Source organism: Phyllobates terribilis, unplaced genomic scaffold (genome assembly GCF_046119375.1).
Source record: "Phyllobates terribilis strain yellow unplaced genomic scaffold, ASM4611937v1 Scaffold_4__5_contigs__length_816908805, whole genome shotgun sequence".
Classification (NCBI taxonomy): Eukaryota; Metazoa; Chordata; class Amphibia; order Anura; family Dendrobatidae; genus Phyllobates; species Phyllobates terribilis.
In genome coordinates, this window is record NW_027362764.1 from 648,146,931 (window position 1) to 648,162,665 (window position 15,735).

The 15,735-nt window shown below is 36.1% G+C and overlaps 1 protein-coding gene across 7 annotated transcripts in view; it reads right to left on the minus strand.

Moving 5' to 3' along the window:
- EYA1 (EYA transcriptional coactivator and phosphatase 1) overlaps nt 1-15,735 on the minus strand; it is a 146,652-nt gene that overhangs the window by 116,787 nt on the left and 14,130 nt on the right. For 5 of the 7 annotated variants that reach the window (XM_073679430.1, XM_073679431.1, XM_073679433.1 and 2 more), the window contains one exon: nt 2,716-2,793. The exons of the other annotated variants lie outside the window; for them this stretch is intronic. In XM_073679430.1, coding sequence (XP_073535531.1) covers nt 2,716-2,793 — 78 coding nt within the window. The remainder of the gene's footprint in view (nt 1-2,715; nt 2,794-15,735) is intronic. 7 annotated transcript variants of the gene reach the window in all.

Below are 15,735 nucleotides of genomic sequence, written 5' to 3' on the forward strand. Positions count from 1 at the left end.
CTTGCTGTTGGGTTCCCTTTCATATTACAGATAAATAGTGGGGGTTCCATCAATGGGACACTCTGTGAACAGCTTATAGTCAAGGAATCTAACAATAGTCTTTAAAGTGTGCTCCAATCATGAACTTCATCATTCATTAATTATTAGGGAAAGGCTTTTAAAAAAATCTGTACAATCAATTCACTATTCATTCAGATACACACATGCATTATGAAATATGATGTTACAGAAATCGACTGATCTACGTCTGCTTCTATAGCAGATCCTACTGTAAATTGCTATAAATTTCCATTTTCTAATGGTTAAAGTGTATATAGAAGTATAGAACAGTGTACACAGGAAATAAAATTATTAAAGTGCACTACGCATTGCATGGCCTATAAGTCTCCTTACACTGGCATGCCAGGCATGTCATTCTCCACACGAAGAAACATTACCCTTTAGGCCCTAACTTACCCCAAGAATTCACACTTAACCCACAACTGCATATAATTTAAGTGTAGCTATGTTGTAAAAGCATTATATCTAATAGAAAAAATAACTACAAAAAGCAGACACTTCCTGAACAAAGCCCCTTCATCAGCCCTTATAGAGAATATAATAACAATATTTAAATCAATTCCTTAAAGGGATTCAACTAAGAATGTAATAACATGGCCCCCATGTTAACGATACAGCTCCTGTCAGTTGAGACACAGGTCTTTGCAGCTGTGCTTCTTCAAACTGCAGCCCATCCTGGCATCTGACTAGGATAGGCTGCAATTTGCATTATGACATAGGGTCATTTTATTGCATTCTTGGTAAATGCCTTTTAAGTGGTTATCTCAAGTTCTTAATTGGTTATAATGGCAAAGTGATTGTAAAAACAAGCAACTTTTGCAATTTACCCCTTATAAAAAATCCTCTCTGTTCTGAAGAATGGAGGGATTTTTCTAATGTGTGCACCCTGCAGTCTCAGAATGGCCTGTTACTTAAACAAGGAGTGTGCACCACTTGCGGGCTTTATGCATTAGACCCTACAAAGTATCACTCTGAAGATTGCCAGATTGCTAGTTCCAACCAGCTTCAGTCCCACACTGCTTCTCACGATGCTGCAGGTGCACAGCTCCTCTGCTAGCAGCATGGAAGAAAGAACAGTTCTCATCAGAGGAGTGACCATGTTGCTGGTCTGAACAGTCAATCTTCATGAGCGCCCCCCTCTCTCAAGCCAGAAGCATTGAGTGAAGGGAGCAGTGCATTTCTAAAGAATACTACTTTAAATAAGGAAGAAACACATCAACTGCAAAGAAATGGACCAAGAAAAATGGCATGTTTTGCACCCCTTTTGAAAGTTTTGAAATTGTACATAAAAATGAGCATTATTAACCAAATGGGGAGAACCCCATATAATTGCCAGTGTCCCATCCCCTGAAGACGCTGCATGTGCAGTGAAACATGTTTGGGGGACATGTGCTGTCAAACAATAATTATCCTATTCAGCCATAAATGGTGGCACCCTGCGGTGTTATCAGATGAATACATAGGTGGTAACTTAAAACAAAATGATATAGGCAGATTAGGGACAATATTTTAATATCCTCTATGCATTTTATATGTAAATATTAATAAAAGCTATGTTTTATGGCCTAATAGAGAGGGATAATTATATGGGGTTCTCCCCATTAGGTTAATAATAAAATCTATATTCTTCCAAGGCAATTTTTGTCCTCCGTTTTCGATTTAGTAAAAAATGAGCATTACTAACCAAATGGGAAGAACCCCATGTAACTGCCAGTGCCCCATCCCCTGAAGACGTTGCATGTGCGGTGAAACATGTTGGGGGGATGTGTGCTGTCAAACAATAATTGTCCTATTCAGCCATAAATAGTTGCACCCTGCAGTGTTATAAGATCAATATATAGGTGGTAAGAAACTTAAAACAAATTGATATATTCAGATTAGGGACAATATTTTAATATCCTCTATGCATTTTATATGTAAATATTAATAAAAGCTAAGTTTTATGGTCTAATATAGAGGGATAATTATATGGGGTTCTCCCCATTTTGTTAATAATTAAGTATATATTCCTCCAAGGCCATTTTTGTCCTTCTTTTTTGGTTTGGTAAAAATGAGCATCACCCAGAGAGAAAAAGAGAGAACTTAGGACAATATGATTAAATCTGTGATTCTGTGTTTATCCCCATATACTAGGTCACCCGCCTCACTAAATAAAAGGGTCAATTTTGTAAGATTCAAAACTTATCACTAACTAAATTAACTAACCTAACTAACTATTATTGCTCTTACTAAATCTTACAGCTGGTATGCTTTACCAAAGGTATAAGAAATAAATTTGTTGTGTTTTCATTGTGTTATTGCAGCTCACACCGTATATCTGAACTAATTGTAATATTTCCCAGTAGAAAGTGAAGACTGATCACGTAATCAAATTGACCTTCATGGATTTTTCAGGACTTGATGCTTCATATCCTTTTAATATAGAATTCTATTTATTGCAAATGTCGAAAGTAAAGTCACTATGAAACCTCTGGTCTTTTTGCAGCCTAGCAGAACTTAATATAATGTATATTCAATAATTCGGTTAGACAGAACTGTATAACTTGTGAACTAACGTGACTACAGAACAAAATAAATAGCTGTCATTTTGTCACCGTATTGCTATGCAAGCACTTAAGGAGAAACATCGCCACCCTGTCATTACGCCTTACTTACCTGACCCTGAGTAGTTGTCTAAAGATCCGTCTGCAGTCGTTGCAGTGAGGTCACTGCCGCTCATTGGCTCTGTTTTAACTAGGAATATAACAGCAATTATTACAACCACATCATTACTGGAATATGGTAAGAATATTTAAAAATGATTCATGCATACAATATAGTAACTCAAAGTAGACCTATGGTATTCATAGCCTAGAAAAATAAGACTATATTCAAGAGAATTTCCACTAGTGGATTTACTTAAAGGAGCACTCCCAGCTACAGTTTTATTCCCTAATCCCTTCTAAATGTGTAGTGTAGTGTAATTGGGTTAAAATGTTTAACGATCACTGTCTTCTCCAGTTGCTCCGGTCCTCTTCTGGATCACGTGTTATCAAATCAGATGAGCCGGCTCACATAAGGGTTTAGGTTTGGACTGGAAGACGCTTTCTAAATGTAATTTTAGGGAGCTTCGTAACAAGTCTTACATTGCGAAAACAGTACAACACCCATGCCATTAGACTCTGTGTGAGTGAGAAAAGCTGAAAAAAGGTCACGTCCAAAAAGGTCCAAAAGGGAAATGTAGGGGTGCAGGAAACCAAAAAAAGGCAGTGATCAGTAAGTGTTTTAACACAATTATTCACATATTTAGAAAATGTAGGGAACTATAGTGGGGGGTGCATCTTTAAGTAAAGATTCAACTGAGTTTATTCTGGTTGACTTCTCCATGACACCATAATGTAAGGATTTTTGCTGTACTAAACATCTACAGGATATCCTTTCTCCTTAATTTGTTTGATGTGAAAGATTTTTTTCTAAATGTCAAGGAGAGTCTCTAGAACTCTGATTGCATGCATAGAGCCCTTTATCTGGAATGACAGTCTTCACAGTCCAACCAAGAACCATAAGACAATCTGAAATTATCAGAGTGATAACTCTAGTGAATGGTCAGCACCCAATACGAGTAAGCACATGCATGGTGGCCATCATATCTATAAGTTTCAGGATCAAAGTCCGAGAGTAGAATTTACATTAGAAATGTTCAAGTTCCACTTTGCTAACATAGTCTTCAACAATTTTTTTAAAGGGAATCTGTCGCCAGGTTTTTGCAACCTAACATGAGAGCTGCATGATGTTGAGACAGAGATCCTGATTTTAGTGATGTGTCACTTGCTGGGCTGCTTGCTATAATTTTAATAAAATCACTGTTTTATCAGCAGGAGATTATAACTAGAGGGCCAGTAAACGTGCTGCTATTTTGTCTTTCATATTCATGAGCTCTGTATAACCCCGCCCTGACCACTGATTGGCAGCTTACTGCCTATGCACAGTGTACTGAGAAAGCTATCAGTCAGTGGTGTGGGTGGGGTTATACACAGCTCAGGGAACTGGTAAATCTGTAGCAAATAAAAGTTTTCAATCAAAATTGCAGCAAGCAACCCAGTAAGTGATAAATTGCTGAAATCAGGATCTATGCCCTTACATTATGCTGCTCTTCAAATGGGGTAGCAAAATCCTGGTGACAGATTCCCTTTACGGATATTATAAATGATTTAATACACATGCAAGGATGCTCAGAGAATATGCACGTATTTTACATGCGGAGAGGGAAGTAAACCAAAGGCAAACTCTAATGGTGGCTTATCTCTCTTAAGAATTCTACTTGACAGGTCTTTCTGTTGTCTGGCATTATCAGTCGGAGAAAAATCGGGTGTCCTCTATACACATTAAAGAAGCACTCCCATGAATATATTTTGTCATTAAATGCGTGTATATATGGATGTAGTGTAGTGTAAATGTGCTAATATACTCATCTCTCACTGCTTTCTCCCGGATCCAGCGCCGTTCTGCTCCTCTTCTCTGTGATGTCACCGCTCTGCAGACTCTCCAGATCACACTGCTCTCTATGTGTGAGCCGGAAGTCTTTTTTACAATGTAATTCTATGGCGCCTCGTGCTGACACTCCATAGGCTTACATTGCAAAAGCCATATCAGGGTCATACAAGCGCAACATGACCCGGAGAGTCTGCAGAGCGGTGACTTCACTGAGAAGTAGAGCAGAACGGCTCTGGGTCCCATAGAAAGTGGAGGTAGGTGAGTATATTTAATGAAAAAAAAAAAATTATGGCAGGCTTCTTTAAATGGTTACTGATCCTGCCAAAACTGGCAGCTTTGGCCAAGATTAATGTAATATGTGTGGTCAGCACTAGATATTTGTTGGCACATTCAGGTAATTTTTATGGAATTTGTTGACAATTTAATGTCTATGATGGGACTGCCAAAGTTATCTGGAACTGCCAATAAATATTAAATGCTTACAGCAGCCATAACTTTTCAAAAGTGATTGCTGAAAATAACACTTTTACTGGCCCTTTTATGGCCCTATAGACAAGTCACCGATTATAATGTGCTAAAAACAGTACACAGTACAGTATCAATATATTTCTCAAAACCTCCATTAGACTTCTAGAATGAATACTCACTTGCAGATAAATTGCTTGTTAATGAAACCTATTTAGATCTCTATTACAACACTAAAAATGTTGTCTCAAGCAATTCCATTAAAGGCACATATTGTAGTATGATGTACTAAAAGTACATGTTGTAGTATGATATAATAAAGGGACATGTAGTAGTATGATGTAATAAAGGGACATGTAGTATGATGTAATAAAGGGACATGTAGTATTATGTAATAAGGAGACATATTGTAGGTATGATCTAAAAAAAGGACATGTAGTATGATGGCATAAAGGGACATGTAATATGATGTAATAAAGGAAAAAGTTGCATAATGTAATAAAGGAAAAAGTTGCATAATGTAATAAAGGGACATGTAGTATGATCTAATAAAAGAACATGTTGCAGTGTGTTGTAAGAAATGGACATGTAGCATAATGTAGTAAAGGGACATGCAGTATGATGTAATAAAGGGAGATGCTGTAGTATGATTTAACATTTAACAAAGGGACATATTGTATTATGATTTAATAAAGGTACATGTAGTAGTATGATGTAATAAAGGGACTTGTAGAATGATGTAATAAAGGGACATGTTGTATAATGCAATAAAGGGACAAGTAATATGATGTGATAAAGGGACATGTTCTAGTATGATCTAATAAAGGGACATGTAGTATGATCCAACCAACAAAGGGACATGTTGTAGTATGATCTAACAAAGGGACATGTTGTAGTATAATGTAATAAAGGGATATGCAGTATGATCTAACAAAGGGACATGTTGTAGTATAATGTAATAAAAGGACATGTTGTATTATGATCTAATATAGGGACAAGTAGTATGATGTAATAAATGGAAATGTTGTAGTAAGATGTAATAAAGAAACATGTTGTAGTATGATGTAATAAGGGAACATGTTGTAGTATGATGTACTAAAGGAACATGTTGTAGCATGATGTAATAAAGGAACATGTAGCATGATGTAATAAAGGGACATGTTGTAGTTATGATGTAACAAAGCTTTTGACTAAAATTTTTGGATCTTTTGGAATTATATTTGCTGTATGTGGAAGTATCCATTTTTCCAGATCTTACTGTTAAATGGACCTTTCAAGATTTCACTAGCAAAAGTTCTAGAACAGATAAGTTGGTGCCCAGTGCTAAGTCCTTACTTGCAATTACAGCTGAATTGCATTTATTTCTAAAAGTAAAAGTAACATCCTACTATCCATCAGTGTTATGTTTCTTCTGCATTAATAATACTGTTGTGGGTCTCATTGTCACTAGCTCTAACAAGGAAGCTGTTCTCCTTGTCAAGCTCATAATGGGGTTAATTATCCTTGCAGAAGACAGCTTGAAGACTTTATAAAGGTCTATGTTAAAACAATACAAATGGAATAACAGTGGAATAAATTATTTATTTTACATCTCAGCACACAAAGTCCAAGCAGATGCAGCGTCACACACAGATGCGTTAGCCAGAAGCGAGAATGCTCAAGTCATACTATATGTAACGTTCTAATTATTTTATATCTTCTATATATATAGCGATGTTCATGAAGGAACCCTATTAAGAACTATGGACATTTTCTGGACCCTCATTTCTGAGATGAGATCACACTGTATTAATCACAATATATTACATGATCATTCATCCATCTTTTGAATGACCAGCATATGATCAGTAGAGTAGTTACAGGGCCCCTCTGCCACATAAGATGGCAGTATTATAAATGACATATGGTAGACAAGGGTCCCTGGTGCAAATTTTATGTTGGAGCCCTTTGCATGTATTTCTACATTTTGTATGTGGTAGAAATTTATGGCCAGACATACCACATCTTTCCCTGGTGATAAAGGTTTAATGTCTGCCCACTGGAAGGCTGAAGTTTGATGGAGTTTTCCAGTCAGTTAAAACAGACGTTAAATATAATATAATGAGATTGTAAAAAGTATATTTAATTTGCATAATAAATGAAAGTTCCAGAGAGAGTTAGTTCGTTTTCCTGTTTCTAATTAATGGATAGAGTTTGACTATAAAGTTGATAGGCACCCATGGCCGCTGAAATATGAAAAAATTAGATCGGAAATTTAATCCCTTAGTTTCCGGGCCAAATTCTTCAAATCTTACATGTTTCACTTTATATGGCAATAACTGTGTATTGTTTCAACATATCCTAGTGATTTTGAGATTGTTTTTTTCATGACACTTTATACTTTATGCTAGTGGTAAATTTAGGTCGATAAGTTTTGCATTTATTTATAAAAATATCATAAATTTGACAAGAATTAAAAAAAAAAAATTTCAAACTTTGATTTATTATCTTTTTAATCCAGACACTCATACTACATAAAATAGTTAATAAATAATGTTTACTTCATGTCTGCTTTACATCAGTGTCATTTGTAAAATGTCCTTTATTTTGTTAGGATGTTAGAAGGTTTAAAAATGTAGTGGTAATTTTTCATTTTTTTCAAGGAAATTTACAAAATTAGTTTTTTAGGGCCCTATTCACTTTTAAAGTTACTTTTGGGGACCTAAATATTGGAAACCCCCCAAAGTGATACTATTTTAAAATTAGCACCCCTCAACGTATTCAAAACTGATGCCAGGTAGTATATTAAGCCTTCAGATGCTTTTCAGCCATTAATGCAAAGTTACATGACAGGAATGAAAACTTTTATTTTTACCACTTAAATGATGCTAACTTCTGAACAGGTCACTATAGATTGCAGACTCTAAGGCCGTTATTTGGAAAAGAGTTGCAACGGAAACCATCATGACCACACAATTATGATCACAGGGTGTCAATGGGGTTAAAGAGGCAGCCACCACACTCTGTTAACCATCTAGATGCCGTAGTCACTATTGACAGCAGCATCTAAGGTGTTAAATGGCTCCCACACTATGCTAACTACATAGATGCCTTAGCCACTATTGACACAAGCATCTAAAGTTTTAAATGGTTAATGCAGACACCGATTGTGGCTGATGCCACAAGGTGTCCGCTATAGTGTATACCTGACAGCTGCTGCATTTCTACCCATTGGGGGATGCTATTCTCTTATATCTCAGCTCAGTAAAAACACTTATCGGTGGACAATAAGTGGTTAAAACTAAAAAGGTTAATCATTATAAATATGGTTAATTTGTACCAAGCGAATGGTATAGGATGCTTGTTAGTTCTAAGATTTGCCCTCATGTAGCTGTATTTTGACTAGCATTTCATCTAGATTTAACCCAAATTCTGCAATTGCACTAAGCTTTATACAAGCCTTCCCTCACTCCTCTTCACGTATCTGTACCTGTCTCACATATCACTCTAGGAGACAGAACCATGATGCCAGATCTTAGAAACTGAACACTTAGAACTTATTTCTGGTATATTTCTCACACAAAATTGAAGGAATGGCAGCCTCACAATCTAACAGAAACAAATGCTACCTAAATGTTTGGCCAGCTTGACTCTTCTTTGTCATTTATACTTCTTCTCGTCTTTTACCTCCTGTCTTGATCTGATGATTTACTACCACAAAACATTACCAATTCTCTATATATGTCCTTCTGTGGACATTATTCATACATTATAGGTTCCTACATGCTTCATGTTTTACAATATAAACTGGTACATCTCACAAAATTAGATTATCATCAAAAAGTTAATTTATTTCAGTTCTTCAATACAAAAAGTGAAACTCATACATTACATAGAGTCATTACAAACAGAGTGATCTATTTCAAGTGTTTATTTCTGTTAATTTTGATGATTATGGCCTACAGCCAATGAAAACACAAAAGTTATCATCTCAGTAAATTTGAATAATTAACAAAAAACACCTGCAAAGGCTTCCTAAGCGTTTGAAAAGGTCCCTTAGTCTGTTTCAGTAGGCTCCACAATCATGGGGAAGACTGCTGACTTGACAGATGTCCAGAGGGCAGTCATTGACACTAAGTAAATGCAAAGTAAATTTTGCATTTCATTTGGAAATCAAGGTCCCAGAGTCTAGAGGAAGAGTGGAGAGACACAATCCAAGCTTCTTGAGGTCTAGTGTGAAGTTTCCGCAATCAGTGATGGTTTGGGGAGCTATGTCATCTGCTGGTGTAGGTCCACTGTGTTCCCTCTGCTGACAAGCTTTTTGGAGATGGGAATTTCATTCTCCGGCAGCACTTGGCACCTGTCCACACTGCCAAAATTACCAATACCTGGTTTAAAAACAACAGTATCACTGTGCTTGATTGGCCAGCAAACTTCACTGACCTTAACCCCATAGAGGATCTATGGAGTATTGTCAAGAGGAAGATGAGAGACACCAGACCCAACAATGCAGATGAGCTGGAGGCTGCTATCAAAGCAACCTGGGCTTCCATAACACCTCAGCAGTGCCACAGGCTGATCGCCTCCATGCCACGCCGCATTGATGCAGTAATTGATGCAAAAGGAGCCCCGACCAAGTATTGAGTGCATTTACTGAACATACATTTCAGTAGGCCAACATTTCGGATTTTAAAAACATTTTTCAAGCTTGTGGTAAAAAGTATTCTAATTTACTGAGATAATGACTTTTGTGTTTTCATTGGCTGTAAGCCATAATCATCAACATTAGTAGAAATAAACACTTGAAATAGATCACTCTGTTTGTAATGACTCTATATAGTATATGAGTTTCACTTTTTGTATTGAAGAACTGAAATAAATTAACTTTTTGATGATATTCTAATTTAGTGAGATGCACCTGTATATACCGTATATGGGATAATTGAATACTTGTGAGTTTTCTTATTTTTTGCTTCATGTTTATACTTTTTTCTCTATTGTATTTACATACTATAATTAGTTACCCCTCATTTACTCATACCTTTATATAAATGTTTAAATGAATTATTGCAAAAAAATGGTGTTTCAAATACAATCTCTAAAACCCTTAAAATAATGTAACATATGGGGAAAAGCAGAATAGTTTGATGGAAATTTGCCATTGTCCATCAGGTAGACATATGATCATGTTACAGGCTCCAACAGTGGAAGTGCTCTGATGAAAATGTCAACTCAACGGTTATTTCTAATATTTTAAATGAAATATATACATATATTTTCTTAATAGTTTGTTATAGGTTTTATTTAGAAGGAATTTGGTACATGTATATTGTCTTTACTGTGTTTACTGCGTTGCTAAAGCAGATATGCATGCAATTTAGTTGTTGTTCACAAAAAAAACAACAACCTAAAACAAATGAATAATCGTATCAACTTGTTTTGAGATTTTCAATTTACCCCCCTTTGGAATATATTGGCTGAGTCGATGTAACATGCTAGACCTTCACTTTTGATATCTTCTGCCTTTGGCATTGTATTGTATATTTGAATAGATTGAGCAGACTGACTTACTCTTATCATCTAATTAATAAAAAAAATCTGTAATTCTAATTTATAGAGCAAGCTAAAATAATAGTAGATAAAAAGAAAACAAACAAGCAGATCAATGACATTTACTCTACACTATTCTGTCTATAAAACACACCTGACTGCAGACGGCACCCAGATTTAAACACCAGAAAAAAAAAATCATACTAATGTCATAAAAAGCCCAAAAAACAATGAATACATAATATATATTGTTTATAGATACAATTGTATATGTGATAGTAGCAAAATGGCTCAGTAGTTAGCACCGTTGCCTTGAAGCGTTAGCGTTCTGGGTGAACCGGTTTACTCTCAGAATCCAAAGACATACTGATAAGGAATTTAGATTTTGAGCCCCAATGGGGACAGCACTGTTGAATATGATGGCGCCATATAAGTAAACTAAACATATATAATAACCCTATTGCTACATAAAGTACATTTGATAGATTAAACACAACATATAAAGCACAAGTGAAGGGAAAAAAGAACTAGTGATCCCCACGTCCTGTCAAGAGTCCATTCTACTCACTAAATATCAGATAGTAACTAGACTAATGTGACTGTTCAATACATAACCTTTAATGATAACTTCAAAAATTCTTTGCAGCTACAATCCCTTAAAGGAGATAATTAAATGTCTCCTGTCCATACAAGTGATAACCAAAAGTAAAACAAAAAGGAAAAGACAGACAAATAAGTGTTTCGAAAATCAAACAAAACTACTCATAGCAGGACACATGGGTCGTAATTCTTACTGACAGTGATCAGTTTTTTAAAGTTGGTCCATAACCTCAAAGACCCACCTCAATTAGTCAAGGAATAAATCTACAATTTTTCTCATCTTTAAAAACACAGAAGCATGAGTAGAAAAATAAAGAGGAGTAAAAATGTAACCACTTTCACCCATCTGGAGGTCCAGTAGAGTCATCACATATCAGTTCTTGTCAAAATGGCTCCTGTTCCCCAAAAGTAGTAGTTCTGGTTCTAACCCTAAAAGGCCCTATTGACTACCATGGTTAACCTGAAAGACTCCCGCCTTGACAAGGACAGTCCACAGTTAACCCTTACAACAAAGATGCCCTAAACTGTCCCTTTCGTGCCTCCTGACGCATTTTCTTTATTTAGATTCATCAGGGGAATATAAATGCACGTGTCAGTTTGTCCAAGATTCAGAGCTATGGTGCTAATATTCCTAATTGGAATGTGCACATAGGAAAGTTCTCCCATGAGATTTGTGCCGTGACAATTTATGAAATTGCAAAGCTAGCAGTATTTGTTAAGGTGACCATAGATATTAGATACTTGTTAAATCTGTTGCCAACCTAATGTCCCTGGTAGACCACATTAACATATTAAGTTGGTGATCTGCCAAAATTCTCTATTACCTTTGATTACTTGAAAACTGTTTTTTAATTGAGATGACTGTCTGCATAATGCACATATCTCTCCCACTCCATGGTGCAGGTACATGATTGGCCAAAGTGCCAGCCTATCACTATCTCCCTTGACTTCCTAAGTGTGATCACTGCATTAATGAGAAGAAGCTGCCATCACACAAAATAACCTTATATCCAGCAAGCCATGACAGCAATTATCACAGAGTCAGGCTGTACCAATGCACATTAGAGTTGTAACTAAGGTACATGACCTGTTTTATTTATTCCATCTTCATTGCCAATTGTGTCTACAGTTTTTATAAAACTGACTAAAAGTAGATTGATCTTAATCCCTTGCTCAAGTGTTCAACAGGAAGATTTTAATTCATATAAGTAATACAAATTAGTGGCTAAATTGGATGAGATTTAACTATTCAAAGCTCAAGCACAGAGGCATAATTATCTCATCTGCATTTTATAATACCACTGTCCTCTTATATTTGGAGCAGCCATTGGACCATCAGGCACCCTGATCTGGCCGTGACTGCATTATATTGGCTCCATATGGTTAGATCCCTGATAAGGTAGAGAAATTACATCCCAGTGGTACTTATACTAGTCATACACATCAGATAGGAGTCCATCATCAATGATCCCTGCTGATCCCAGCATCGAATTTATGCATCTGTTCTGCTTGGGAAGAGGAGAGTAAGCCAATGCCTGACTCATCTGGCAGCATCAAATCTCCAGGAAAAATGTTCAAATACCTAATCTTTCTTCTTCCCTGACAGATGTCGAAGTGGAGTCAAAGCACTCCATACAAATTACATAGTCAAAATAAGTGGGCTTTGCCAACTTTAAAGGGATTGTTTGGTCTTAAGTTACAAGTCTTCAGTCACTCTTTTTCACCGTCTACCAATATTAAGGTGTCCCCAATTCTTAAAATATTAATACACTGTCAAATCCAATTGGAAATAATTCCATTTCTAAATAATTCGGCAATAAATTCAGTAACTGATTTAATGCTAAATTCTATCAAACAGTTAGATCGTGGTAGATACAAGTCACTCTATGTAACTGCAGACTTGTGAATCCTCACATCGTGCACTGCTCTGATGCCGGCATCAGGAGCAGGCATTCATGAGATCGCAAGTATGTGATTTGCATAATTCTGGCCACATTCTGACTAGACTGTATCTGACATCACTCAATACACTTGTATTGAGCTAGGCTGCGGCCATCTATTTTGGCACGTGACCACGTGTATGCAGATAACAAATTTTCCGTCACGCACCTGTTGCTCTCGCTGTCTGCATCGGAGAATCCTCACAGAACGCAGTGCGTGATGTGAGGATTCACAAATCTACAATCACATAGAATGACTGCAAATTATCATGAATTACCACGGCACTGATTTGATCCACATTATATAATGTTTATTGATGCAGCATAAGTCTGTATAGAAAAGGCCAACGTTTCGGTCTGCAGACATTTTTCTCGGACAGACTTATGCTGTATCATTTGGATCCAATGAGTGCCGTGGTAATTCATGATAATTTGTACTTCAACTACCACTGAACACGAAAACCTACCAATGAGTGCCTGCCATAATTCCCTTATAGAATGACTCCAGACTTGTAGTTTAAGACTGGGCAACCCCTTTAATCCAATATGTTTGTTGACTTGTAGTACTATGATAGTAAAGTATAAGAACAAAAGGAGTAAGTATAGATAGAGCCTATACTACTTACTGTATACTTACCTATATATTACAAGATGTCTCCTTAAATAGTATGGAGTCTCATTTATGTTACATCAGGATCAATTTTCTTGTACCACAACTCACAACCGGTGTCACGACTGCCCCAGTTGTCCCCTGGTTGTTTATACTACTGTCAAGAAAAGCAACATGCAACATTTTTGGATCCTGCTCCTTGAAGAGTCAATTGCAACAATTGATAAACCAGATGACTCCGAATGCTTCTAGAAAACATAGAAAACTATGAAATAAGTTCCCACATTACTTTCCCTCTTGCATTACTGTAGCTTGAGGAAAAAAAGAAAGAAAGCTGGATAAATAAAAACAAAGCCTGACAAGCTGATTATGAACTCTTAGAAGTATATTCTCAAATTTGGATGTTGTCCTTTAACCATGGGATAATGGATAACTTCCCGATCTGATTGTTGAGACCCGCACTGATTCGGAGAACCAGTGTGAATGGAGCAGTAGTTCATCATCCCCACTGTCACTCTATTAATTCTTATGGTAGTGGAGAAGACCAGCTGAGTACTGCCCCGGTAGTCCTATTAAAAGTGAATGGAGCAGCATTTCACATGATTGACCACTGCTCCATTCACACACTATTCAGAGCCCCAGAAACCTCAATTGTGGGGGCCCAATGGTTGTGCCTGGACCGATTTAGTAGTTTTCCCCTCTCCCATGGATAAGGGATAACTTTCAGATGTGAAGATACCCCTTTTATATTGTTTGCTTGTGACATATTACTGTAGGGAAATAATGTTACCCAGTAAAGGAGAGGATTATAAGGTATAAACACTCTGTCAGGCAGAATACTGAAATACTGTATCGCATACAGGCAAATATTTCAAGAACACTTCTCGCCATGCTATTAATATTATATTTCTTTGGAAAATGTACAGAAAACTGCAGTGGTCTGCGTACTAGCACATTGCAACCAGTCAGGAAAGGCAGGCTGTCCCCTGAAGGCAAAAGGCAAACAAAAGAACCTGCTGGGCATCTTTTCGTGCAGATCTTCCTTTACTAATACTTTTTTGTGTAAATAATTTATTATTTGGACTTGGGGGGAGCCGGCTGCCCTACTGATTTCTCTAGATACCCAGATGTACGGTCAGAAAAAATGTCTCTATAAGGAATGTAATATATGAGAAATATAAAACAAACCAAAGCTTTGTCATTTTCCATGTAAGCAAATATGTAAAAAAAAGGGCAATGCAAACAATTTCTTTACAGCTTATTATTTATTTGTAATGCTGAGGATTGAATATATTGAGCTATGTAAATCAGTTAACTGTGAATACACATGAAGAGAATGTAACAATTTCAGTCTAATTATATAGTTTCATTTTTAGGGGTTCTTTATTTATTTAACTATTTACTACTTTTTTTTTTACAATTTATTGAAAAAAAGTTTGACAAAATATATGTTCCTGTTTCAAAAGTGGAAAATAAATCTAGAATTTTAAAGGTAATCTTCATTTTTTATTGCACATTGATGATGCAACATTGACGTCTCATTGAAATCAATTTTCCAACCTTTTACCTATGGATCTAAATGATGAAAGAATATTCAGAGCAGATCTTTTTTTGTAATATTTTAATCCTTTTTGCTTCCCAAAAAAATTCTAAATAGGTTAGTTTTTTTGTCTCCTTTCAAATAATACTAATCAATAAGAACTACTTACAGGCCAATAATGAGATCCCTTTAATTTTTTACCAGACATACAAGTCCAAGAATATGATCTAAGAATTCAGTGTGAATGACGTCTAAGTAATTAAAACATCTGCATAATTAATTACTATAGTGTTGAAAGTAAAACTTTAATGCTGCAGTCGCAAGTTGCAGCAAGGAAATGGTTAACTGCAACAAAAAAAAAAGGAAAATAATAAAAACTCAACTTTGACTGAACTACATTTTTTTTATTTCTGTTTGAAACAATGAAGAACAGTTAAATTCTGGCAAGAGTTCCCCATCCTAGCAGCGCAGAACACTACTAAGATATCATCTGGAGAATTTTTATATAAAAGTTCCCC